General features: G+C 36.5%; 1 protein-coding gene across 1 annotated transcript in view; it reads right to left on the bottom strand.

Moving 5' to 3' along the window:
* Window positions 1-43: 43 nt before the first annotated feature.
* The window catches only part of LOC141344552 (uncharacterized), a 31,541-nt gene continuing 4,650 nt past the window's right edge, over window positions 44-26,934 (bottom strand). The window contains exons 3-9 of the mRNA XM_073849432.1: window positions 19,364-20,042; window positions 16,873-16,998; window positions 14,865-15,372; window positions 14,721-14,833; window positions 3,891-4,016; window positions 1,247-1,281; window positions 44-930 (exon numbers count right to left, since the gene is read on the bottom strand). Of these exons, the coding sequence (XP_073705533.1) occupies window positions 44-930; window positions 1,247-1,281; window positions 3,891-4,016; window positions 14,721-14,833; window positions 14,865-15,372; window positions 16,873-16,998; window positions 19,364-20,042 (2,474 nt within the window). The remainder of the gene's footprint in view (window positions 931-1,246; window positions 1,282-3,890; window positions 4,017-14,720; window positions 14,834-14,864; window positions 15,373-16,872; window positions 16,999-19,363; window positions 20,043-26,934) is intronic.

Genomic DNA, 26,934 nt, shown 5'->3' with positions numbered 1-26,934 from the left:
TGGAGGGATCATCAGACCTGAAAGTACTGGATCTGAAGATGATCTACTTGCTGTGAATGTGTTTTGTATGACTGCGTAGAGAAGATGATTGAATAAAACACTTCCCACATTCAGTGCAGTGATACGGTTTCTCTCCAGTGTGGATCCTCTCATGTATTTTCAGAGTTGATGACTGATTAAATCTCATGTCGCAGTGTGAACACTTATAAGGTTTCTCTCCAGTGTGGATCCTCTCATGTGTTTTCAGATTCCCTAAAAAACTGAATCTCTTGTCGCAGTGTGAACACTCATAAGGTTTCTCTCCAGTGTGGATCCTTTCATGATTTTTCAGATTCCCTAAAAAACTGAATCTCTTGTCGCAGTGTGAACACTCATAAGGTTTTTCTCCAGTGTGGATCATCTGGTGCTCTTTTAAATGGTTTGCTCTAGTAAAAGTCTTTTCACACTCAAAGCACATGTAGTCTCTCACACCAGTGTGTATTTTCTGATGTGCTTTCAAATTTTTTAGACATGAAAAACTCTTTCCACACAAATCACATGAATGTGGCTTCTCCTTTATATGAACTCTCAGGTGCATCTTCAGGTTTGAAGCTCTCAGAAACATTTTGCAGCATTGATCACATGAGAACAGCTTCTCTCCGGTGTGGATGCTCATGTGATACTTAAGGCTTGATGAATCAGTGAAACTCTTCCCACATTGATCACATGTAAACGGTTTCTCTCCAGTGTGAACTCTCATGTGACGCTCAAGGCAATGTTTGTATGAGAAACCCTTTCCACACTGAGTGCAGGTGAAAGACTTCTTGGCTCCTATTGTCTTTAAATCTTTGTGTCTTTGAGAGCAACTCAAAGGTTTTTCTTCAGTTTTGACATGGTTTTTCTCCTCAACTTCGCTCAATTCTTGATTCTCCTTATTTTCTTCAAACAGCTCTGAAATAAAAGTAGAAATAATTGATTTTCAGTAACCTGTGGAAAGCAGACAATTGCTATACCCCAATTCTTTGGTAATTTTGAAGCATTTTTGTACATTATATGTCCTTGAGACTCTTTCTATGAATGATGCACATTGATCTTCCAATTATTAATATTTTTAAAACATTATAGGCACAACTCCAATGTTTCTATTGGGAGAACTATTAAATGTTTCCTCATAATGTTATTGAAACACTATTACAACAAATTTAAATCTACTTAAGGCTTTATAACCTTCAGCCTCATTAATGAAGAATAAAGAATAAACACCAACCTGTTTGCTCTTCAGTATCCTCAGTGTGTTTCATTCTGCAGGTTTTGTGGAAGGAGCTTCACTGAACATGAATTTCTGTGAGGAAAAAGCAGATTTGCCAAAAATATCAATAACACAGTTATGTATTTATTAATTATGTGTATATGTCTAAAAATACAAAAAAACAAAATAATATAAATTCTTCCAAATAATAATAACAGTAACAGTTTGCTGTTTACATCACCTTTTTCACTAGCATTGTAAACAACATTGTGAGCTGATTTGTGCAGCACACAGCCTTAGTGCAAACACATACACACACTCTCTCTCTCTCTCTCTCTCTCACACACACACACACACACACACACACACACACACACAGTAGCACTGTCCTTCAATGCAAATACTTCACTGGACCAGGTCTAGACTTGAGTGAGGGAGGTAGATATAAAAATTAGAGGACACCAGAAGTTGGAATGAAAAATAACACTTTACTGTGACAATAAATAAATAAATAAATAACATAACCAAACAAAAATAAAAGCATAAAAACTGAAATGTGATGGCACCCAACATAATAAGATAAGTAACACTCTAAAGCACATCATATATCATATAAAAAACGTTTGATTTCCTAATTATCTAGAGCAATAAAGTAATTAAATGATTTTATGCTATAGTTTTATATACCACAAAGCCAAGTTTAATATTTCCAGTCTACCGTATAAATCGTTTCATATTTATATATATTTAAAATGTCCCATGTGGCACAAAATGACCTATAGGAGCATCTGATTTAATTTTAAACATATAAAGCGCGGTAATTACAGTTAGTTTAGGGTTTGTTATTAATAGTGTTAGGTTCGAGTCCACCTAAGTCGAGTTCAAGTCAAGTCAAGTCTGAGTCCAAATGGGTCAAGTCCGAGTCGAGTCCGAGTCCAACTAAACACTACTGTTTGTCAGTATCTTAACCTTGTTTTAACCTTTACAACTAGAATAAGGCAATGCCAATTTAAATCTAACAAAAGCAAACCTCTATTGCATATTGCCATTTTGATTTTTGATCACACCATCTCATAATTAGTGTCCTGCGCAGCACACTTAAAGTCATGTAACAGAAGTTATAGCTTATGTATTGTGACATATTTCAGAGTGAAATAGCTTTTAGAATGTGAAAAATTATAAGGCAGGACAGAACTTGACTTTATTTGTTGTTATTTAGTAAATGTATAAATTCAATGGGGTGGGTATAGGAAGCTTAGTGAATGAGAGTTGAGGAGCAGAGAATGCACCTTGTATCTCTGTGGCTGTGTTTTGGGTTTTTATGATGAATGGTTAGACCTTAGATAAGGTAGATGGCATTTAATTTTTTTTTTCTTGGATGAAAATGAGGCTGTGAGGGTTAATTACAGTTTTTAAGTAGCTGTCTATGGAAGTCATGGAATAAAAGAGTAAAAAAGGTATATTTGAGTTTATATTTAAAAATTTCACGATTCCGAGATTATATCTCACAATTCTGATAAGAAAAGTCATTATCCCTTTTCCCTTTTCAACTCAAAATTAATGAGTTTATATCCCACACTTCTGACATTTTTCCCTCATAACTGACAAACTCACTACTGTTGAGGTAAATTGAGTTATAAAGTCCGAAATACAGCATATAAGCGACATATAAAAACAATTCTGAATTGTGAGATAAAATAGGTAAATTTAATATGATACAGTCTGCTGCAGTATGTTTATGCTGCTGTCGCTTTAAGACTGGACGCACAGATCATATATTTTGACACATCTGTATTTCTCCCAACTGTTCAAATTCACTCAAGACAAAACCGCTGCATTTGCATGATTACTGTCCAAGATGGTGCATTTTGACATAATTTTTCGTGTAAGCATGTAGCAAATAACATGCAAAAGAATGCTTAATTCAGCATTCACATGCTGACTGAGAGGCGCTTTCGGTGAGCCCGCTTTAGGTGTGTGTATGCAAAGAAACCAGCTGGCTTTCAAGTAATGGCAATACTTTTAAACACATGTGAATACTGAATGTCACTTTATAATGCAATAATGCATTGAGTCAGTAAAACTTTCGAGTCAAGTCCGAGTCAAAATGCATCAGAGTCCGTGACAAGTCCGAGTCCTCTAAAAATTGTACTCGAGACCCGACTCGAGTCCGAGTACAAGTCCTAGTAGTACCCCAGTTATTTATCAGATGTTCTTTTCATTGCCCTTTGTTATATAGAGTCGATAGTCTAACAAAGATATCAATATTACAGTTAGTTTTGACAATATGCAGCTTCACATCGGGTGGTTCTTTGCCTTGGCATCGTGCGTTTAAAGGCATTTAAGGCACAGAAATGATCACTTGACTATCTCTTACAAATGATGTAGTTTACATTCTGTAAGTCAGTCTGGCCATTAGCATTCATTCCCACTAAACTCCAAATAACGAAACTGTTATTGAACACACAAAAACACAGCATGGCTCAAAATTGAATGAACTTGGCATGTTGTCTCCACATGCTGTTTGCGTTATGTTCTTAGTGTTTGTTTACCTCAGCAAACACACAAACAGCCCTGTACTCGATGAAAAAACACAGAAATGAGCTCGTTTAAAATGTGTTTCATGTTTATGTCTGTTTGTGAAATACCATGAATTGCTCACCTCTCCTCAGAAAACTCGACCGCTGCGTCCGAAAGCTTTGATGAGTCTCTTGATCCCTCTTCAGACAAAGACTTTACAGACAGCGTTTGTTCACTCTTCCTCTCCAGAGTGATTTCAGACAGACCTCTGAGTTTAATAATCCACAACAAGAGAGCTTTGCGAATACTTGAATACCACAAAACGCAATTCTCGCTAGAATCAACATTAAGGGTAAAAAAAGCTAGCCAAAAACCAACATTTACACACAAGCTGCCAAACCGTTTGTTTCTTAGCTCAGCTTTCAGGAAATCGAGGACTGCAGTCGCTGAGCTCAAGTACAGTCCTTACGGAACATAAAGGGGGCGTTTCTCAATTGTTGGGCGGGATAGTTTTTAACCATCCAATCAGGAAAGCCCTAAGAAGAGGCCATGTTATTACTTTCTTTTTTTTTACTTTCTGGATTTCCCAGCTATTTTGTTATGTCTAGATTACGAGAAAACTATTTATGTTGAGATCAGGAGAAATCAGGAGGGAGGGGAACAATGCTGCATGCTTTTAGATCTTTAGCAAAACAGAGAACCCATGCATTTTTTAAGTGCACAGACTTACACACATCGAAAGTCGCCTTGAAGTCATGCATCTTCGAAAGTGGAGCTAATTAAAATTAAATTAGATTAGAATTCGTTTAGATATGATTTAACACTATCTGCTTTTTAGTTATTTTAGGGATTTTTCTGTGGTGTGCCTTCCATCATCTATTTGATCACTATAAACTGATAGACAGTGATTAACCTCGTTCTTTTGTCTCTATACATAAAGAGACATTAGTGTAGATGGGCAAAGATAATCACTTGATTTTGTAAATGTGGCCAATTACATTTGCATCAAGCATCCAGTTTGCACTTGTCTATAATTTAAATGAATAGCTTGCATTTACAAAATGAGTTCGCAATAGCAGAAATAAGCCTTTTTAATTAAAGGTCTATGTTTAATTAATTTGTCAATAAAATGAACGAGTGAAAAAAAAATGTTTAATATACTATACAGTCAGGTAGACTATTATACAATTACATGAATTTCAGCTTTAATTAATAGAACTTTACATTTAATTTTACAGTCAGGTGGACAATTATACATTTACATGAACTTCAGCCTTAATTTTAATAGAACTTTACATTTAATATTACTGTGAGGTAGAGCTGCACGATTCTGAATAAAATGAGAATCTCGATTTTTTATTATTTTTTTTGCTTAGAAATAAAGATCATGATTCTCTCTTTAAAGTTGTTTATTTTTCCTACAGTCAGGTAGACTATTATACAATTACATGAATTTCCGCTTTAATTAATAGAACTTTACATTTAATTTTAGTCAGGTGGACAATAAAAGTTCATGTAAATGTATAATTGTCCACCTGACTAAAATTAAATGTAATGAAAAGAATAAAATAATGTAACATGTTTGCGTGAGTTTTTTTAACCCGTCTTTTTCAACAGTGGTCACGGGAAACACGATTGCGTCTGTTATTTCTTTGTGTCTCAGGGAGGGTGTTGCATTGAAAAATGTTGCTCTAACTGACGTTTGCTTTGTCTGGCTGCAAGTACCTTCTACAGAATTAGTAACAAAAAATAAATGTCACCGTTCTTTCTTAGTCGTGTAGATAAAAAAATGCAATTCGCACTTTGGACCGTTAACGCTATACTTCATCTGTGCTAGTATTACATGCACATTCCATGTATGTACAGGGCTCGAAATTTCGACTGTTTTTGTCGCATATGCTCCCAAAATTTAATCTGCGCGACCTCAAATTATTTGGGAGCATTTATGATGATAATTCAGCGGCAGAGTTGCACTCAGGCAGGGGCGTAATTTTCACTGGGGACACGCTTTTCAAAATCCCGTTTGTGTCCTCCCACTTTTGTTAAAGTAATCTCTTGTGTTGTAGAACGCACGCTCAGCACCGCCGAGTTTCGCTTGATTGTTAAAACGAAACCAAAAGTAAAACCCGCACGCGCATTCAAAAGCAATTTTAATACCCCACATTTAGAGAGCAACTCCTCAATGCGCGAAAAGTAGACTACATAAAATATCGAAGCTGTTATTAAATATTAGTATGTGCATGGGCTATAATAAGTTGTGTAGTTGTCTAGCTCTGTATAATGCTTGAAAGATTCGGTCTCTGTTTGCACTTTGAATATTGAAAGAGTGGCCTACTTTGATTATGGCTGCATTTATTGTCTACACAACTAAAAAAGAACTGTGTCGTTTATTTTTTGTTATTTATAATATATTTTGTTATTTATGTAGGTTGTTAAAAAATGCAGTGGTTGCCTCTAGTTTAAATGACTGTACCTATAATAGAGAAAATAAACATCTTGTTCATGAACTCATATTTTCATTCATTCTTGTCCCTTCACTGTAAAAAAAGATTAGTTGACTCAACTTAACTAAGTCAAGTCATCTTGTTGCTTTGACTGAGTTAATTTGAGTCAACTTATAGTGTCAAGTTTATTACACTTCAAAACACGAATTGATGCAACATGCCGTCTGTTTACTCAACTTCCTGTATCAAGTAAGTTGGACTTTAAAATATTATTTGAGATAACTTTAAGAGATGTTGGTTGAATTTATTTGATCAAGTTCCTACAACTGTGAATCAAGTCAGCTAAACATGGAATACATAATTGATACAACTTGCGATTTGTTGACTCAACTTTCTGTATCAAGTAATGTGGACTGGAAAACATTACTTGAGAGAACTAAAAAAAGATGTTGGTTTAACTTGTTTTATCAAGTTAGGTCAACATTAAAAAAAAAATTATCATGCTCTATTGCCAAGTTACTTGAGTTTACAGAAATTGCTAGATTTCAAAAATTTAAGCAAACTAATATCTACAAAAAATCTACATGAGAATTGGCCAGTCAAACTTAAATATTAACACATGAAAAAATAGCTGAAAAGTAAGAGATGAAATTATATAAAAAGTAAGAGATGAAAGAGATGAAATCCAATTCAATAAGGACCTTTATTAAAGGAGAACTCCGGTGTGATTTTGACCTAAAGTGTATTGAATCATGATACCGAGTGTGAACGTACCTTGCATATCTCATCTCGTCTTGTCCACTGCTGTCCGAAATCTGGGGTCAGTTAGCCAATGCTCACAACAGCTTGTCAATGAAAGTCAATCGGGCATCGAAGGAGCCATGTAAATAAATCACTGTTTTACGCCATTTACGAGGCACAAAGTAGCTCCACACTTCATTGGTAGACTTCCAAGGGCCCTGACATTTAAAACGAGACATTGAGAACTCAGAAAAAGCACCGGTAGTTTATTTACAAGTAGATTTATACAGACAGTAACTGCAAGAAGTTTAGCGGCCGCCGCCATCTTAAATGTAGTCACGATAAGTCGAGTGTCGAGCACCAAGGAAACTACAACCTGATAAGTTGATAAGCTGATAAATTCCTTGGTGCTCGACACTCGACTTATCGTGACTACATTTAAGATGGCGGCGGCCGCTAAACTTCTTGTAGTTACTGTCTGTATAAATCTACTTGTAAATAAACTACCGGTGCTTTTTCTGAGTTCTCAATGTCTCGTTTTAAATGTCAGGGCCCTTGGAAGTCTACCAATGAAGTGTGGAGCTACTTTGTGCCTCGTAAATGGCGTAAAACAGTGATTTATTTACATGGCTCCTTCGATGCCCGATTGACTTTCATTGACAAGCTGTTGTGAGCATCGGCTAACTGACCCCAGATTTCGGACAGCAGTGGACAAGACGAGATGAGATATGCAAGGTACGTTTACACTCGGTATCATGATTCAATACACTTTAGGTCAATATCACACCGGAGTTCTCCTTTAAAACCCCAACAAGTCCAACTTCACCCAGCCTTGCTTTAAAATTGAGACATCAAAAAAAGACCTTCCTTGGGACATGTTCAAAATTTTGCCTTTACACTCTCTAACACACTTTTGCTTGGGGCTGCTTACTAACTGAAATTACACTGTTCCACAAATAATAATATAATACATAAAAATAAGTGCAGCCTTCCTTTGGGGAAAAACAATAACTCTCTGAATTCAACTGAGTCAATTGTTGTGGATGTTCAGAGTTGCTGCAGTAAATTGCAGAAAGATTTGTAAAAACAAAACAAACAAAAAAATGTATCTCTGAGAAACTTGCTCAAATGTCAGCCAGAAAATGAACACGTTCAAACATTACAGAAGTCACCACTCTGTTCATGTCTGCTCTACAACATAAAATACAATTTAGTGTATGCAAGTGACATTTCCTCCACAGAGAGCAATAGACATCTATAAGAACATAAAAACATAAACTGTTGTGACCCACAGAAGGGCTTTACATTTATTTCCTCTTACTACATTTGTATTGCTTGTGTCAGTGTATGTGCGTGTGTGTGTGCTTGTGTGTGTGTGTGTGTGTGTGTGTGTGTGTGTGTGTGTGTGTGCTTGTGTGTGTGAGTGTGAGTGTGAGTTAATGAGTGTGTGTCTGTGCGAGTGTGTGCTTGTGAGTGTATGTGCGTGTGTGAGAGTGAGTTAATGAGTGTGTGTGTGTGTGTGTGTGTGTGTGTGTGTGTGTGAGTGAGTTAATGAGTGAGTGTGTGTGTGTGTGTGTGTGTGTGTGTGTGTGTGTGTGTGTGTGTGTGTGTGAGCGAGTGTGTGCGTGAGTGTGTGTGCGTGTGAGAGTGAGTGTTAGAGTGAGTTAATGAGTGTGTGTGTGTGAGAGTGAGTTAATGAGTGTGTGAGTGAGTGTGTGTGTGTGTGTGTGTGTGTGTGTGTGTGTGTGTGTGTGTGTGTGTGTGTGTGTGTGTGTGTGTGTGTGTGTGAGCGAGTGTGTGCGTGAGTGTGTGTGCGTGTGAGAGTGAGTGTTAGAGTGAGTTAATGAGTGTGTGTGTGAGAGTGAGTTAATGAGTGTGTGAGTGTGTGTGTGTGTGTGTGTGTGTGTGTGTGTGTGTGTGAGCGAGTGTGTGTGTGTGTGTGTGTGTGTGAGTGTGAGTGTGAGTGTGTGCGTGTGTGTGTGTGTGAGCGAGTGTGTGTGTGTGTGTGTGTGTGTGTGTGTGTGTGTGTGTGTGTGTGTGTGTGTGAGCGAGTGTGTTTGTTTTTGTGACATATCAGGACACAAATTGGTGTAATAACATGGGTATGACATAGGTATTACAAGGAGAGGGTGACTTATGAGGACATTGCCCATGTCCCCACTTTTCAAAAGGCTTATAAATCATACAGAATACGGTTTTTTGAGAATGTAAAGATATGCACAGTCTCCTGTGAGGGCTAGGTTTAGGTGTAGGGAAGGTGTAGGGTGATAGCAAATATCGTTTGTACAGTATAAAAACCATTACGTCTATGGAATGTCCCCACAATTCACAAAAACAAACATGTGTGTGTGCGTGAGTGTGTGTGCGTGTGAGAGTGAGTGTTAGAGTGAGTTAATGAGTGTGTGTGTGAGAGTGAGTTAATGAGTGTGTGTGTGTGTGTGTGTGTGTGTGTGTGTGTGTGTGTGTGTGTGTGTGTGTGTGTGTGTGTGTGTGTTCTTGTATGTGCATGAGTGTGTGAGAGTTAGTGAGCGTGTCTGTGCGTGTGTGTATGTGTGTGTGTGTGTGTGAGTGAGTGTGTGCTTGTGTGAGTGTATGTGTGCGTGTGTGAAAGAGAGTTAGTGAGCTTGCCTGTGTGTGAAATTTAAACTAACAAACTCGTTTATCTATCTACTTCAAACTAATTTAAACTTCAAACTAACATAAACTTCTTTAAACTTTCTGGTCCGGCTTTCTCAAGCCAACTTTAAGTTTGTCTCGACAAACTTTTTTACCAAATGGCAAGAAAATTAGAATTCTTCCTCATGGCCAAATGCAGAAACATCCTCCTGAGCCATCCCTCTAACTGAGCAGTTTATTATTTAGAGAGTGAACCCTGGGAGTGCACATCTCAGACCCGATTCCCATGAACAGGTGCTGAATCACCTCAAAAGTATATTTAATCTCTTTTGGATAGTCAAGGTTCAGCATGTACAGCAGGCCCATCAGGTTCACAAAAGCGTTGTGGTACATCACCAAGATGACGCATGACAATCTTTTCCTCAATGACAATGGCAACATCGTTGTAGGAAACTGGAAGGGGCTCTTTCACATCTTCAACAACCAAAAGGATTCCAATCACCATTCCTTTGATGAAGTCCTCCCCAGGATCTTTTGGCTTCATGCAAAAACAAACAAAAAACAAAAAGGTGCCTGTGCTTTAGACATGTTTGGCTATATAGTGTATCCACACAGAGGATGCCTGAAATGTGTAACCATGCCCATTGTGAACTAGTTTTTGTATCAATAAACAACATTTTGCTGCTTACCTCACATCTCTTCATCAATGTTGAAGGATTTTCCTTCATGTACCATGGCAGTCCCTGCAAAGCTGCTGCTCTCTTCCTTTGGTTTGATGCCTGCAAAAACACAATACATGAATTCAGTTGATATCAGAACTCTGATATTTGTCAACCCTCAAATGACGGAAACTGAGCTTTCAGTTCAAAGAGGTAACTTGAACTCTGGCCTTCTCTCTATCTACTCCATCTTACAGAGCCATTTTCTTATTTATTCAGTCTGTATCAAATGCCTATCCAAGTACATTAATTAGAGGTTTACTGTCTGTCATAATCTACATCCTGGTCCCTCTCCTCAGTGAGGTTGCACAATTAATGTGGACCACAACTACAACAAATATGCACTTACATCCTTGTCGAGACTCTCCATTAAGGATGTCATGTCTTGAACTTCCTCGAAGCGCTTCAACCGGAATAACTGAAGAAGTTTATGCAGATGGCTGTCCAGACCCTCATAGAATTTATTGATGTCCATTGAAGTGAGCCTGGTGAATTCCTTGGCGATCTATGTGGAGAAGTAACATTACTGTTTTAGTTCAAGTTAAAAGTCACCTAAATGTTCACATTTCAGCACTACAACTGACATGTTGTCAGACATGTGACGTACAGCGGAGACCTGTCTCAAGGTGCATATTTCATTAATATTAACTTCAACCTCAACGGTCTGTGTCCTCAGACAGGCAGATTGGCTTGTGGGACAGGTTATTGAGTTTTATTAATGTTTACATCAGACTGATATGTCAGTGCTTTAAGTTGTCATGATAATTCATACATGCTAAGTACCAAGGCTGTAAGTTTAACAAATCAGTATGTACTACAATGATTTAAGTAGTTAAATAAAAATATGTAATTCATATCAGTTCAAGCATTATTTCATATCATATCATAACATATAGGAGTGGCCTACAGGAAATATCAATTTATGTTTAATATAATGTCGAATATAAGGCTCAACCCTACATTAAATACTTGCTGTGACACTCCGGCACTAACATGCTAACGTATTTTCAAAAAACGAACGAACATGAAATATTCATCACAGGTTATTTTTACGGATCATTTGAGACGGAGAGACATTAGACGACGAATGCACATTACCAACAGATGAACGAAGTTCTCTACTTACTTGGACGGCTCGGCGCCGAGGAAAAAAGATGACGGTCAGCTCGGATTTTCAAGAGTTGAAAATTGCGCGTGACGTCACCGCGGGCGCATGCGTGTTGGTTGAAATGTCCACCTTGAACTATTTTCTGAAGTGAACTGAACGGATTATGAGTTTTTAATGAGTTTCCGCGCTTTTTTCAAGTTGAAGTTGTTGTAACTCTTCATACTTTACTTTCCCCCTTGCAAAAAACCCACGTCTGATCTCCAACTGGCAGTCTGCGCGACCGTTCACCCCACCCCCACTGCTGCGCGTTGCCATGGATACAGAGTGTAATGGCACACATATCACTACACATGAAAACAATCACCTATCACTACGTGTTTATACCGCATCTAACTCAACATAAAAAATATAGTCCATATACTACGGCGGTGGTCAGTGTTTTTTGCTATCTCGCTGTCTGTTAATGTTGTGCCAGGTTGATTGAGTGCAAGCAAAGCTTCTTGTACAGTCGCGACGTCATGTAAATTGGCGGGTTGACCCGGGTATAATGTTCCCACTGTTCACACATTTTTCCATAATAATGAGGACAGGTCTCGCACCGTTTTACTTGTATAAGAGTATGGGTGCCGAATACTTGTTAATGTCGAATATGAGGCTCAACCCTACATTAAATACTTGCTGTGACATGCTAACGTATTTCCAAAAAACGAACGAACATGAAATATTCATCACAGGTTATGTTTACGGATCACTTGAGAAGGATAGACATTAGACGACGAATGCACATTACCAACAGATGAACTTAAAACAAGTTAAAACAATTTTAAATGTACTTACTTGGACGGCTCGGCTCCGAGGAAAAAAGATGGCGGTCAGCTCGGATTTTCCAGAGTTGATCATGGCGCGTGACGTCACCGCGGGCGCATGCGTGTTGGTTGAAATGTCCACCTTGACCTATTTTCTGAAGTGAACTGAACGGATTATTATGAGTTTTTAATGAGTTTCCGCGCTTTTTTCAAGTTGAAGTTGTTGTAACTCTTCTTGCTGTGTTGTAATGGGCAATGAGTTCTCTCAACTTGACAACAATAGTCCCTCTGACTAAAAGCCCAAATCATTTTTAACAGTGTTGCTTAAGGCGTATAATAAATATATAAGAAAGGCTTTCAGAATCAGCCCATTTGCTTGTAAAACATCGGCAGTCAAAATGAAGCCCCATAAAGAATCGATATCAGTGCAGTACTAAAAAAGAAATAGGGTGCTCCTAAATTTTTTTATGCTGCTCCTAACTTTTTGAAGTTGGGAGCACCAGTGCTTCCAGGTAAAAAAGTTAATTTCTGGCCCTGTATGTAAATTATTATATTTAATTAACAATGTTATTTCGACTTTGTACACTTTCTCTTGTTACACCAGTGAGCAATGCAACTTGCGAGAGAAGCTTCTCTGCGTTAAAACTTATTAAACCCCACCCTGATGACAGGTTAAGTCACCTAGTGATCCTCAGTGTTGAGTCAAGGAGGGCACACTCCCTCAACATGGATGAATTCGTGAAACGTTTCGCCAGTTCTCATCAGAACCGCAGAATTATGTTGTTTTAAACATACCTAGGATAAGTTTGTAACTGATGACTTAAACTGTTTTTTTTTTTTCAAATCCAAGGGGGTGTTCCATAAAACAAGTTTACCAAATAAGCCAGGCTTATTTCAGTTAGTCTGACTTATTGTCACTTGATTTGGCTCAAAATTAAGTCAGACTAACTGAAATAAGCCTGACTTATTTGGTAAACTTGTTTTATGGAACACCCCCCAGGTCTGTTTGATGTCTGCTATGTCTAATTGCAGTATTTTTTGTTTGGTTGTTTTTTCTTTATGCTAATGTTTTTGTAAATGAACTCAGCATAGTTTTTGCAAATAAAACTTTAGAATTCCCTAATTTATTATTTCAACTTTATGAGTACAGTGCATGTCTGTGTGTGGACCCCCTGAAATAGCAGTGGCCACCCCCTGGCCACCCCATGTAAGAAATTGTAGCTCCGCCACTGACTTGCACTCTTAGATACCTGTGATACAGATACCACAAGTGACCTCACTTGCAATATGTGACCCTGGACCACAAAACCATAAGTGTAAATTTGTCGAAATTGAGATTCATAAGTCATCTGAAAGCTGAGTAAATAAGCTTTTCATTGATATATGGTTTGTTAAAATAGGACAATGTTTGGCAGAGATACAACTATTTGAAAACCTGGAATCTGAGGGTGCAAAAAAATCTAAATATTGAGAAAATCGCCTTAAAAGTCGTCCAAATGAACATCTTAGCAATGCATATTACTAATCAAAAATCAAGTTTGTATATATTTATGGTAAAAAATTTACAAAATATCTTCATGGAACATGATCTTTACTTAATATGCTAATGCTTTTTGGTATAAAAGAAAAATCAATAAGTTTGACCCATATGTATTTTTGGCTGTTGCTACAAATATACCCGTGCTACTTAAGACTGGTTTTGTGGTCCAGGGTCACATATTTTTTGTTTCATTTCGTAATTATTTTTAAATTGAATCTCTTGACATTTAACACAAGTAGCCAGATGGTGAAGACAAGAAAAAGGAAACAAAATAATGTCATTGCACACACCTGTCATGAGGGTCTCTGTCATGCTATGGTGGAAATGAATGCATGAAGAAGATGAAGATAATGCAAACAATCTTTAATAATCCACAAGTGGGTAAAAAACTAAAAAAAAAAAAGACTAAAAAAAATGAAACAAAGAATGAAACAGAATGGTATAAAATGACAAACAATGTAAAGACGTGTGTTCCTCTAAATAATGATCCAGCAGTAACTGAAGTCAGTAGGACTGTTGTGATCATGTCTGTGAGTTCAGTTCAACATAATGAACACACAGTATAAACCAAACATCTTCATTGTCACATCTCCACTGCTTTATGAGTCCATCATCTATTATCATGTTATTTTAATCTCAGAGTGTCTGAATCTCACAGTACAAGTGACACATATGCACTATAAAACAAATGAACATTATATGAAACTCACAAGAAAACACACATACAAAAAAATGGCATACAAAACTAAAACTTTGACATTGTTATTTGGGAAGAAACTTCATATTTAATTGATCTGAATCTCACAGTTGAATCTGCTGGTTTTGAAGATGAGCTTCTTACTGTGAACACTTTACAATGCTTATTTGTCTTGTCATTTGTAATGACTGGTTAAAACAGACTTATCCAGATTATATTTTATTGCTTGATGCATTATTGAGTCACATTTGGTGATGATCCATCATCAGACCTGAAAGTACTGGATCTGAAGATGATCTACTTGCTGTGACTGTGTTTTGTATGACTGTGTAGAGAAGATAGTTGAGTGAAACACTTCCCACATTCAGTGCAGTGATACGGTTTCTCTCCAGTGTGGATCCTCTCATGTCTTTTCTCTCATGTATTGTAAGATGTCCTGAATAACATAATTTCTGGTCGCAGTGTGAACACTTATAAGGTTTTTTTCTCCAGTGTGGATCATTTCGTGTGTTTTTAGGTGTGTCAACCGATTGAATCTCTTGTCACAGTGTGAACACTCATAGGGTTTTTCTCCAGTGTGGATCCTCTGGTGCCGTTTTAAACACTGTGCTGCAGTAAAAGTCTTTTCACACTCAAAGCACATGTACTCTCTCACAGCAGTATGTATTTTCTGATGTGCTTTCAAATGTGTTAGACATGAAAAACTTTTTCCACACAAATCACATGAATGTGTCTTGTCTTTTATATGAACTCTCAGGTGTATCTTCAGGTATGAAGCTCTCAGAAACGTTTTGCCGCATTGATCACATGAGAACAGCTTCTCTCCGGTGTGGATGCTCATGTGATACTTAAGGCTTGATGAAGCAGTGAAACTCTTCCCGCACTGATCACATATCAGTATGAATTCTCGTGTGAACATGAAGGTGATGTTTGTTTGAGAAACCCTTTCCACACTGAGTGCAGGTAAAAGATTTCTCAGCTCCTATTGTCTTTAAATCTTTCTGTCTTTAAGAGCAACTCAATTTTTTTTCTTTAGTTTTGACATGATTTTTCTGCTCAACTTCGCTCAGTACTTCATTTTCCTTGTTTTGTTCAAACAGCTCTGAAATAAAAGTAGAAATTATTGATTTTCAGTAACTTGTGGAAAGCAGACAATTGCTATACCAATGTTTTGTAATTTTGATGCATTTTTGTACATTATATGTCCCTGAAACTCTCCACGAATTATGTATATTGATTTTCCAATTATTAATATTTTTAAAACATTATAGACACCTCCAATGTTTCTATAGTTACTATTATTATGTTTTCTCGTCTACTAATTTTTTTGAAAAAAGTACCCTATTACAACTAAATTAAATCTACTTGAAGCTTTATAACCTTCATCCTCATTAATGAAGAATAAAGAATACACACCAACCTGTTTGCTCTTCAGTATCCTCAGTGTGTTTCATTCTGCAGGGTTTGTGGAAGGAGCTTCACTGAACATCAATTTCTGTGTGGAAAAAGCAGATTTGCCAAAAATATCAATATATCAATCAATATCAACTCAGCTACTTTTTGAAACAAATATTATTAACATTTCTATCTATGTTTTCTCATTCTTCCCCTCAGTATTAACACATTCAAACATTTGTTTAAAAATACAGAAACAAAATAATATAAATTCTTCAAAATAATAATAACAGTAAAAATTAAAAACAAAAGCATAAAAACTGAAATGTGATGACACCCATCTTCATTAGATAACTACACACTAGAGCACATCATATAGAAATAATGTTTGATTTCCTAATTATCTAGAGCAATAAAGTAATTAAATGATATAATGTTTGTAGTTTTATATACCACAAAGCAACATTTTTATATTTCCAGTCTACTTTATGAATCTTTTCACATTCATGTATAGATTTAAAATGTCCCACGTGGCACAATTTAAAGTATAGCAGTATCTTTTTTTTTTCTTTCTTTTAAACATCTAAAGAGCGGTAATAACAGTTAGTTTAGAGTTGGTACTAATCGGATGTTCTTTTTCATTGACCTTTGTTTATATAGAGTGGATAGTCTAACAAAGATATCAATATCACAGTTAGTTTTGACAATATGCAGCTTTGCATCGAGTGGTTCTTTGCCTTGGCGTTGTGCATTTAAAATGATTTAAGGCACAGTAATGATCTTGATTATCTCTTACAAATGATGTAGTTTACATTCTGTAAGTCAGTCTGGCCATTAGCATTCATTTCCCACTAAACTCCAAATAACGAAGCTGTTATTTACACGAACACACAAAAACACAGCATGACTCCGAACTGAATGAACATGGCATGTTGTCTTCACATGCTTTTGTGTGTCGTTAACTCAGCAAACACACAAACAGTGCTGTACTCGATGAAAACAACACAGAAATGTATTTCATGTTTATGTTTATATGTAAAATACCATTAATTGCTCACCTTTCCCCAGAAAACTCGAAGACTGCGCCGGAAAACGTTAATGAGTCTCTTGATCTCTCATCAGACAAAGACTTCACAGACAGGGTTTGTTCACGCTTCCTCTCCAAAGTGATTTCAGACAGACCTCTGAGTTTAATAATCCACAACAAGAGAGCTTTGCGAATACTTGAATACCACAAAACAAACTCTTGCTAGAAATGACATTCATGGTGAATAAAAAGTTGTTCAAAAACCTACATTTACACACAAGCTGCCAAAAGTTTTGTTTCTTAGCTCAGCTCTCATGAAATCGAGGACTGCAGTCGCTGAGCTCAAGTACAGTCCTTACGGAACATAAAGGGGGCGTTTCCCAATTGTTGGGCGGGATAGGCGTCTTTAACCATCCAATCAGAAAAGCCCTAAGAAGAGGCCATGTGTTTTTACTTTCTGGATTTCCCAGCTATTTTGTTATGTCCAGATCACGAGAAAACTATTTATGTTGAGATCACCAGAAATCAGGAAGGAGGGATGGGAACAATGCTGCATGCTTTTAGATCTTTAGCAAAACAGAGAACCCCTGCATTTTTTAAGTGCACAGACTTACACAAAACAAAAAAAAAAAAAAAAAAAAAAAAAAAAGTTTAAGAGACTGTTGTACAATTTAAATTTGTTTATGCACTATTTGTCATGACTCTGGGCTGCGGGTTTTCCCTCCTCCACTTGAGGTCGCTGTCTCCTTTCCTCCTGCACTCCACTCCTCTAATTGTACACCCCTGTCTTGTTACACCCACAGCTGCTCCCCATTATCACAGACTATATAGACTCCCCTCTCCCTCCACTCTGTCTGGTTGAATCGTATTTGAGTTCTGTCTTGCTTCATGTCATGTCGTGTTGTGCCGTGTTGGCCTTTTGTTTGATTTTTTTTTTTAATTAAAATTACCTTTCCTGCATTTGGACCCGGACCTCATCTTTCTCCCCGTGACACTATTATACCCATCTATTTTTTTCTAATGTCACAGATAATAATCTCAAGGTTTACTGGATTTTACAGTCATTCATTCTTATCCCAGCTGTCATTCGACCGACCTTAAACGTTTAAATGTGGTTGAAATAATGTCAGTTTATGAAAAAACATTCATTCAACGTCAAAACAATGTTGAATTCCAAATGGTTGAAATGGTGTTGTTAACTAACTATGGATTCAACAAAGAAATATAAATAAAATTTGAGTTGTACGTCAAATCAACATTATTTTAACAACCATGACTTTTAAACATTTTGTTGAAATACATCAGTAGAAAAATAACGTTGTTCCAACATTCAAACAATGCTGATCAATTAACTGTTGTTTAGATTTGCAAAATCTAAACAAAATCCAACGGTTATCCAACACTGACACCTGACGTAGTGACGTTGATTCAACGCTGACTCCACGTTAAAATGCCAGCTGGGATGTTTTGTGTGTTTGGTGTAAAAACTAACTTTTTTTTTACGTGATTAATTACATAATTACGTAATTACATCATTAATAACTGAGCTGAATGATGACATCACTGAATCAATGATGAACTGATTTAACTATTGCCGTTTTGCATTATCAACACACAGTTTTCCTGTTTAATACTATAAAGCTGCTTTGACAATCTGTATTGCAAATAACTTTATAAGTAAAGGTGAATTGACTAGACGTATGACTGATATGAGCATATGTGATGTATTCTCGGGGCAGAAATTTTGGTTTCTTTTTTCTTATCTACGCTACTTTTGTAAAAAATAACCTGTAATCTGGCCTGTTATTTGTAGAGACTATTTTATTCTAATATTTCCTCTCTGTGCTGCGAGTTCTTCCTCCCTGTAAAATAAGTCAACTCAAAGGCATTTAGTGAGCTCTCATGATGGCAGATTGTTCCAGATCAATGTGAATCATCAGATTGTCAAGTCAACTTTATTTCTATAGCACTTTATACAATACAGATTCATTGTGTCAAGAAAGATTTACAGTGTTACACAGGAAAAACGTGTGCTGATAATGCAAGAGGACAATAGAGAACAGACAGTTTTCCAGTTAAAGTCAGTTCATAATTGATTCAGTCTAACATCGTCCAGCTCAGTTCAGTTCAAATAGTGTCTGTGCAACACAACAATAGTGACAGAAGTTAGGTGTCACCAAATAAGCAAGACAAAGATGGCAGTGGTAAGGAACCAAAAGTCCATTGGGGACAAAAATGGAGAAATGAGGAAAAAAAAAAAAAAAAAACATTATATGAAACTCACAAGAAAACACAACAACATCATCTCTAAGTTGATCTGAATCTCACAGTTGAATCTGCTGGTTTTGAAGATGAGCTTCTTACTGTGAAAACTTCACAATTCTTATTTGTCTTGTCATTTGTAATGACCAGTTAGAACAGACTTATCCAGATTATATTTTATTGCTTGATGCATTATTGAGTCACATTTGGGTAATGATCCATCATCAGACCTGAAAGTACTGGATCTGAAGATGATCTACTTGCTGTGTTTGTATTTTGTATGACTGTGTAGAGAATATAAACGATTGAAACACTTCCCACATTCAGTGCAGTGATACGGTTTCTCTCCAGTGTGGATCATCTTGTGTGTTTTCAGAGCTGATGAATGACCAAATCTCTTGTCGCAGTGTGAACACTTATAGGGTTTCTCTCCAGTGTGGATCCTCTCATGTGTTTTCAGGTGTCCTGAATGAATGAATCTCTTGTCACAGTGTAAACACTTATAGGGTTTTTCTCCAGTGTGGATCCTCTGGTGCCGTTTTAAACAGTGTGCTGTAGCAAAAGTCTTTTCACACTCAAAGCACATGTACTCTTTCACACCAGTGTGTGTTTTCTGATGTTCTTTCAAATTTGTTAGATATGAATAACTCTTTCCACACAAATCACATGAATGTGGCTTCTCTTTTGTATGAACTCTCAGGTGTATCTTCAGGTATGAAGCCCTCAGAAATGTTTTGCCGCATTGATCACATGAGAACAGCTTCTCTCTGGTGTGGATGTTCATGTGATACTTAAGACCTGATGAATCAGTGAAACTCTTCCCACATTGATCACATGTAAACGGTTTCTCTCCAGTGTGAACTCTCATGTGACGCTCAAGGTTATGTTTGTTTGAGAAACCCTTTCCACACTGAGTGCAGGTGAAAGACTTCTTGGCTCCTATTGTCTTTAAATCTTTCTGTCTTTGAGAGCAACTCAATGTTTTTTCTTCAGTTTTGACATGATTTTTCTCCTCAACTTCGCTCAGTTCTTCATTCTCCTTGTTTTCTTCAAACAGCTCTGAAATAAAAGTAGAAATGATTGATTTTCAGTAACTTGTGGAAAGCAGACATTTGCTATTTTGAGCTCGCTAAATTTTGATGTATTTTTGTACATTATATGTCCTTGAGAATCTCTATGAATGATGTACATTGATCTTCCAATTATTAATATTTTTAAAACATTGTAGGCACAACTCCAATGTTTCTATTGGGAGAACTATTGAGTATGTTTTCTCATCTACTAATGTTAGGTTATTGAAAAAAGTACCCTATTATTACAAATTTAAATCTACTTTATAACCTTCAGCCTCATTAATGAAGAATTAAAGAATAAACACCAACCTGTTTGCTCTTCAGTATCCTCAGTGTGTTTCATTCTGCAGGGTTTGTGGAAGGAGCTTCACTGAACATGAATTTCTGTGAGGAAAAATCAGATTTGCCAAAATTATCAATAAATCAGTTACTTTTTGTAACAAATTTTGTTAACATTTCTATCTATATTTTCTCATTCTTCCCCTCAGTATTAACACATTCAAATACATGTTTAAAAATACAGAAACAAAATAATATAAATTCTTCCAAATAATAACAGTAAATATTAAAAACAAAAGCATAAAAACTGAAATGTGATGACACCCATCTTCATCAGATAAGTAACTACACACTAGAGCACATCATATAGAAATAAGGTTTCATTTCCTAATTATCTAGAGCAATAAAATAAATAAATGATTTATATACCACAAAGCAACATTTTTATATTTCGAGTCTACTTTATAAATCTTTTCATATTCATGTATAGATTTGAAATGTCCCACGTGTCACAAATTAAAGTATAGCAGTATCTGTTTTTAATTTCAAACATTTAAATAGCCGAAATTAAAGTTAGTTTAGGGTTGGTATTAATCGGATGTTATTTTCTTTGGCCTTTGTTATATAGAGTCAACAGTCTAACAAAGATATCAATATTACAGTTAGTTTTGACAACTGAGTGTGTTTTTTTCCCTTCTCGTCGTGCATTTTAAAAAAATTTAAGACACAGACATTATCACTTGATTATCTCTAACAAATGTTGTAGTTGACATTCTGTAAGTCAGTCTGGCCATTAGCATTCATTTCCCACTAAACTCCAAATAACAAAACTGTTATTTACACAAACACACACACAAAAAAAAAAAAAAACACATCATGACTCAGAACTGAATGAACTTGGCATGTTGTCTGCACATGCTTGTGTGTTGTTCTTAGTGTTTATTTAACTCAGCAAACACACAAACAGCCCTGTACTCGATGAAAACAAAATAAATGAGCTTGTGGAAAAAGTGTTCCATGTTTATGTTTATATGTGAAATATCATGAATAGCTCACCTTTCCTCAGAAAACTCGACGAATGCGTCCGAAAGCTTTAATAAGTCTCTTGATCCCTCATCAGACAAAGACTTTACAGACAGGGTTTGTTCACGCTTCCTCTCCAAAGTGATTTCAGACAGACCTCTGAGTTTAATAATCCACAACAAGAGAGCTTTGCGAATACTTGAATGTTTGAGGACTGCAGTCGCTGAGCTCAAGTACAGTCCTTAGGAACATAAAGGGGGCGTTTCCCAATTGCTGGGCGGGATAGGCGTCTTTAACCATCCAATCAGAAAAGCCCTAAGAAGAGACCGTGTTATTAATTTCTTGTTTTACTTTCTGGATTTACCAGCTATTTTGTTATGTCTAGATCACGAGAAAAATATTTATGTTGAGATCAGGAGAAATCAGGAGGGAGGGGAACAATGCTGCATGCTTTTAGATCTTTAGCAAAACAGAGATCCCATGCATGTTTAAGTGCACATACTTACACATATCGAAAGTCGCCTTTAAGTCATGAATCTTCGAAAGTGGAGCTGATTAAAATTCAGTAAGATTAGAATTCGTTTAGATATGATTTAACACTATTTGCTTTTTAGCTATTTTAGGGATTTTTCTGTGGTGTGCCTTCCATCAGTGTCTTTTCAAACATGATCACTATAAACTGATAGACAGCGATTAACCTCGTTCTTTTGTCTCTATACATAAAGAGACATTAGTGTAGATGGACAAAGATAATCACTTGATTGTGTAAATGTGGCCAATTACATTTGCATTAAGCATCCAGTTTGCACTTGTCTATAATTTAAATGAATAGCTTGCATTTACAAAATGAGCCTGCAATGGCAGAAATAAGCCTTTTTAATGAAAGTAAAGGTCCATGTTTAATTAATTTGTCAATGAAATGAAAACGTGAAAAAAAAAAGTTTAAGAGACTGTTGTACAATTTAAATTTGTTTATGCACTATTATACACATATATTTTATTTTAATGTCACATAATAATAATCTCAAGGTTTACTGGATTTTACATTCATTGATTCTTTTGTTTTGTTTATTTGGTGTAAAAACTAACTTTTTACGTGATTAATTACATAATTACGTCATTAATAACTGAGCTGGATGATGACATCACTGAATCAATGATGAACTGACATTAACTATTGCCGTTTTGCATTATCTACACACAGTTTTCCTGTTTAATACTATAAAGCTGCTTTGACACAATCTGTATTGCAAAAATCTATATAAATAAAGTTGAATTGACTAGACTTGGTTTAGCTCAGATTCTGGAGCAGGATCGGAAATTAAATTGGGGCAGGTTCAGGCTTTTGATTTAGGTCAATAGATTAAGCAGATTCATGGCTTACACTAATGTTTTGGAGTAAACTTGGAAAGGAGTGGGATTCTGAGTTTACTCTTGGACTGAAGTAAGATCTGGAATGGATTGTGAATTGGCTCGGACAGGAGCAGACTCTGGTCTTAGCTCAGATTCCAGAGCAGGATCAAAACTGAACTTGATGCAGGAATGGGCTTTTGACTGAAGTCAACGGAATAAGCATATTCATGGACTGGACTAATATTTTGGAGTAACCTTGGAAAGGAGTGGGCTTCTGATCTTACTCATGGACTGAAGTAAGTTCTGGAATGGATTCTGAATTGGCTCGGACAGGAGCAGACTCTGTATTGGCCTGAAATTCCGGAACGGACTCTGGAACATGCTTGGGCTCCTTTTCCACAATGGGCGGCAGATGCTCCTTGTTTGAAAAATAAATGATTTTCCATTTTGAAAAATAAACGCTGTAGACCCTGAACCCTGCGAGAATTCCCCATTGGAGCTACATTTATGGAGGCAGTCTCCATTCTGTTGAGGTCTGGTCTTCTGTCACAGTAACAAAAGGTGAAGACAATGGAAATGCAAATGAAGCAGTCTTTATTTCTTCTAAGCAGTTCAAGACCACTAGGTAATTTATAGAATAATGAGGACCTTACTTAAAGGAACCGTATGTAGGATTGCGGCCAAAACTGGTACTGCAATCACTTTCAAAATACTGTAGAATGGTGTATCCCCTCAGTTAAAGTACTCAGTTAAATATGGAAAATATCAGTGAAAGCTGTGTGCAAATATCCAAAATATAATTGAGATGAAGATAAATCTTCATAGAATCTGGCCTTCTATTTGTAGAAAGAGCTTTATTCTAAAATTGCATTCATCACTATTTCCTCTCTGTGCTGTGAGTCCTTCCTCCCTGAAAAATAATGAAAAACAAAAGCATTTACTGAACTCTAATGATCGCAGATTGTAACATAATAACCGGAATCGTCTCAAAAACTCACCAGCTCTTCTTGCACAGATGATCTGAAGAAGAATCACAGTAGGAGCAGCAAACACTGCAAACTCAACAATAATCACAATCACTGCAGGAAAGATGTGTGGACAGATAAGAGAGAGGATGAACTTTAAATGAAATCAAAGGTATAAAACAATGAATAATGCAAAGACATGTTGTACCTCTGTATAATGCTTCAGTAGTCTTACTGACTTTAGTATCTCCTGGATCTGTGATCATGTCTGTTAGTTAAGTTCAAACATAATGAACATATTAACCAAACCTTATCATCCTCACATCATACTTGAGCTTCACATCTCACAAATGATAAGTATGTACTGGAGCTTGTGTTAATTTCCTCTGCTTCATGAGTCTGTCATATACTATCATTTAATAGGGTCATTTGATGTTGCTAAAAAGAGCATTATTTTGTGTATTTTTTGTGATGAAATGTTTTTATGCATTTTGAGGTTACTGTTGCTCCTCTCTGCCCTGCCTTTTTGAAATGTTTCGATTTTTACAAAACTCATCATTGATGGAACCCGAGGTGTTCTCTGATTGGCCAGCTATCTGGTGCGTTGTGATTGGCTGAATACCTCGAGCGTGTGACGGAAATATTATGCCCCTTACCATACCGTTTCTCGGTGCAATGAGACAGAAACAATAAAACCCATTATAAACGAGGCATTTGTTGCATCCAGTGGAGACGTAACTACTGAATATAATGACTCATAACCGCGTAAACATAACACCATGTCTGAATTTGTGATCATAGAACAAGAAACAACAACAAACACTACTCTACACTACTCAAAATTCACGTTTGAATAGTCAGTACTGAATTCTTTAAATATGAAACCGTACTCACAGGCTGTCAGTCGGACTGGCCGTTTTCACACCGGGATAGGCGTTTAACTATCCAATCAGAAAAGCCCTTAGAAGGCGCTTGGTGTTATTATTTAAGTTTTTTACTTTCTGGACTTCTCAGCTGTTTTTATTTCTAGATCCAAAAAAAAAACAAAAAAAAAAACAAACAAACAAAAAAAAAAACTTAAGTCCAGGGAGTGTTCCATAAAAAAGTTAAGTTCAGACTATCTGAAACAAGTCAGGCTAATTTCAGATAGTCTGACTTATTTTGAGCCAAATCCAGTGGCAATAAGTCAGACTAACTGAAAGAAGCCTGGCTTATTTGGTAAATTTGTTTTATGGAACACCCCCCAGATCATGTGAAATCAGGAGGGGAAAAAATAAATAAATAAATAAATAAATAAATCCTGAATGATTTTAGGACATTCGTAAAAAACATAGAACCCATGCATTTTCTGAAAACAAAATCACCTTGAAGTCATTAATCTTCAGAAGTGGAGCCAGTAATTGTATTCAATTAGATTTGAGTTTTTTTTTTTTTTTTTACCTTCCATCAGTGTCTTTGCAAATCTACACAATCACTATACACTGATAGTCAGTGATTAACCAGCTGGTTTTGTAAATGTGGCCAATTACATTTGCATCAAGGCCACAGTTTTGCGCCTCTCTATGATTTAAATCATAGAGACAGCTTACATTTACAAAATGAGTCAACAATAACAGAAACAAGCCTTTTTTAATGCAAGTAAAGGTCTATGTTTGATTGTCAATGAAATAAAAATGTGAAAATTAATTAGAAAAAAAAATTGTTGTGCATTATTATATCCATCTTTTTAATTTGAATGTCATAAATAATAGTCTCAAACCTTTTGTACAAAATGAAAAAAAAAAAAAAAACATTTAAAAGCAAACTTCCTGATTAAACATTAAAGCACAATACACCGCGTTCCAAATTATTATGCAAATTATATCTTTCTCTGGTTTTCATAATTAGTCAATGCAAATGACAGTCAGTATAATTTTTAAGTCATCAACCATTAGGGTATAATTCGAATTTTATTGAACAAACCTCCTAATGATAACAGTATTTATTTCAAAAATAAAAAAACTGAAAATGCACTGTTCCACATTATTATGCACAACAGAGTTAAAACATTGTATAGGTTGTAAAGAACTGAAAATGGGCATTTGCTGAATTTGCAGCATTAGGTGGTCATATTTACTGAAATCTAAATCTATTTCAATCAAAAACATCCTAACTGGGCAAGTTACATCTTACCATAGGACCCCTTCTTTGATATCGCTATCACAATTCTTGCATCCATTGAATTTGTGAGTTTTTGGAGAGTTTCTGATTGAATTTGTTTGCAGGATGCCAGAATAGCCTCCCAGAGCTGCTGTTTTGATGTGAACTGCCTCCCACCCTCTTAGATCTTTTGCTTGAGGATGCTTCAAAGGTTCTCAATCTGGTTGAGGTCAGGGGAGGATGGTGACCACACCATGAGTTTCTCATCTTTTATGCAGATAGCAGCCAATGACACAGAGGTATTATTTGCAGCATGAGATGGTGCATTGTCATGCATGAAGATGATTTTGCTACAGAAGGCACAGTTCTTCTTTTTGTACCATGAAAGAAAGTGGTCAGTCAAAAACTCGACATACTTTGCCGAGGTCATTTTAATACCTTTAGGGATCCTAAAGGGGCCAACCAGCTCTCTCCCTATGATTCCGGCCAAAAACGCCACCTCCTTGTTGTGGTCGCAGCCTTGTTGGGACATGTTCCATCCACTACTCCATCCATCTGGACCATCCAAAGATGCACAACACTCATCAGTAAACAAGACTGTTTGAAAATGAGTCTTGATGTATGTCTGGGCCCACTGCATCCGTTTCTGCTTGTGAGCATTAGTTAGGAGTGGCCGAATAGTAGGTTTATGCACAACTGCAAGCCTCTGGAGGATCCTACACCTTGATGTTCGCGGGACTCAAGAGGCACTAGCAGCTTCAAAAACCTGTTTGCTACTTTGTAATGGCATTTTAGTAGCTGCTCTCTTAATCTGATGAATTTGTCTGGCAGAAACCTTCCTCATTCTGCCTTTACCTGCACGAACCTGTCTGTGCTCTGAATCAGCCTCAAATCTCTTCACAGTACAATGATCACGCTTACGTTTTCGTGAAATATCTAATGTTTTCATACCTTGTCCAAAGCATTGCACTATTTGACGCTTTTCGGCAGCAGAGAGAC

This window comes from Garra rufa, chromosome 10 (assembly GCF_049309525.1).
Source record: "Garra rufa chromosome 10, GarRuf1.0, whole genome shotgun sequence".
Lineage (NCBI taxonomy): Eukaryota > Metazoa > Chordata > Actinopteri > Cypriniformes > Cyprinidae > Garra > Garra rufa.
Note: the sequence above shows the minus strand (reverse complement) of the source record. Positions and strands in the feature narration are given on the sequence as shown.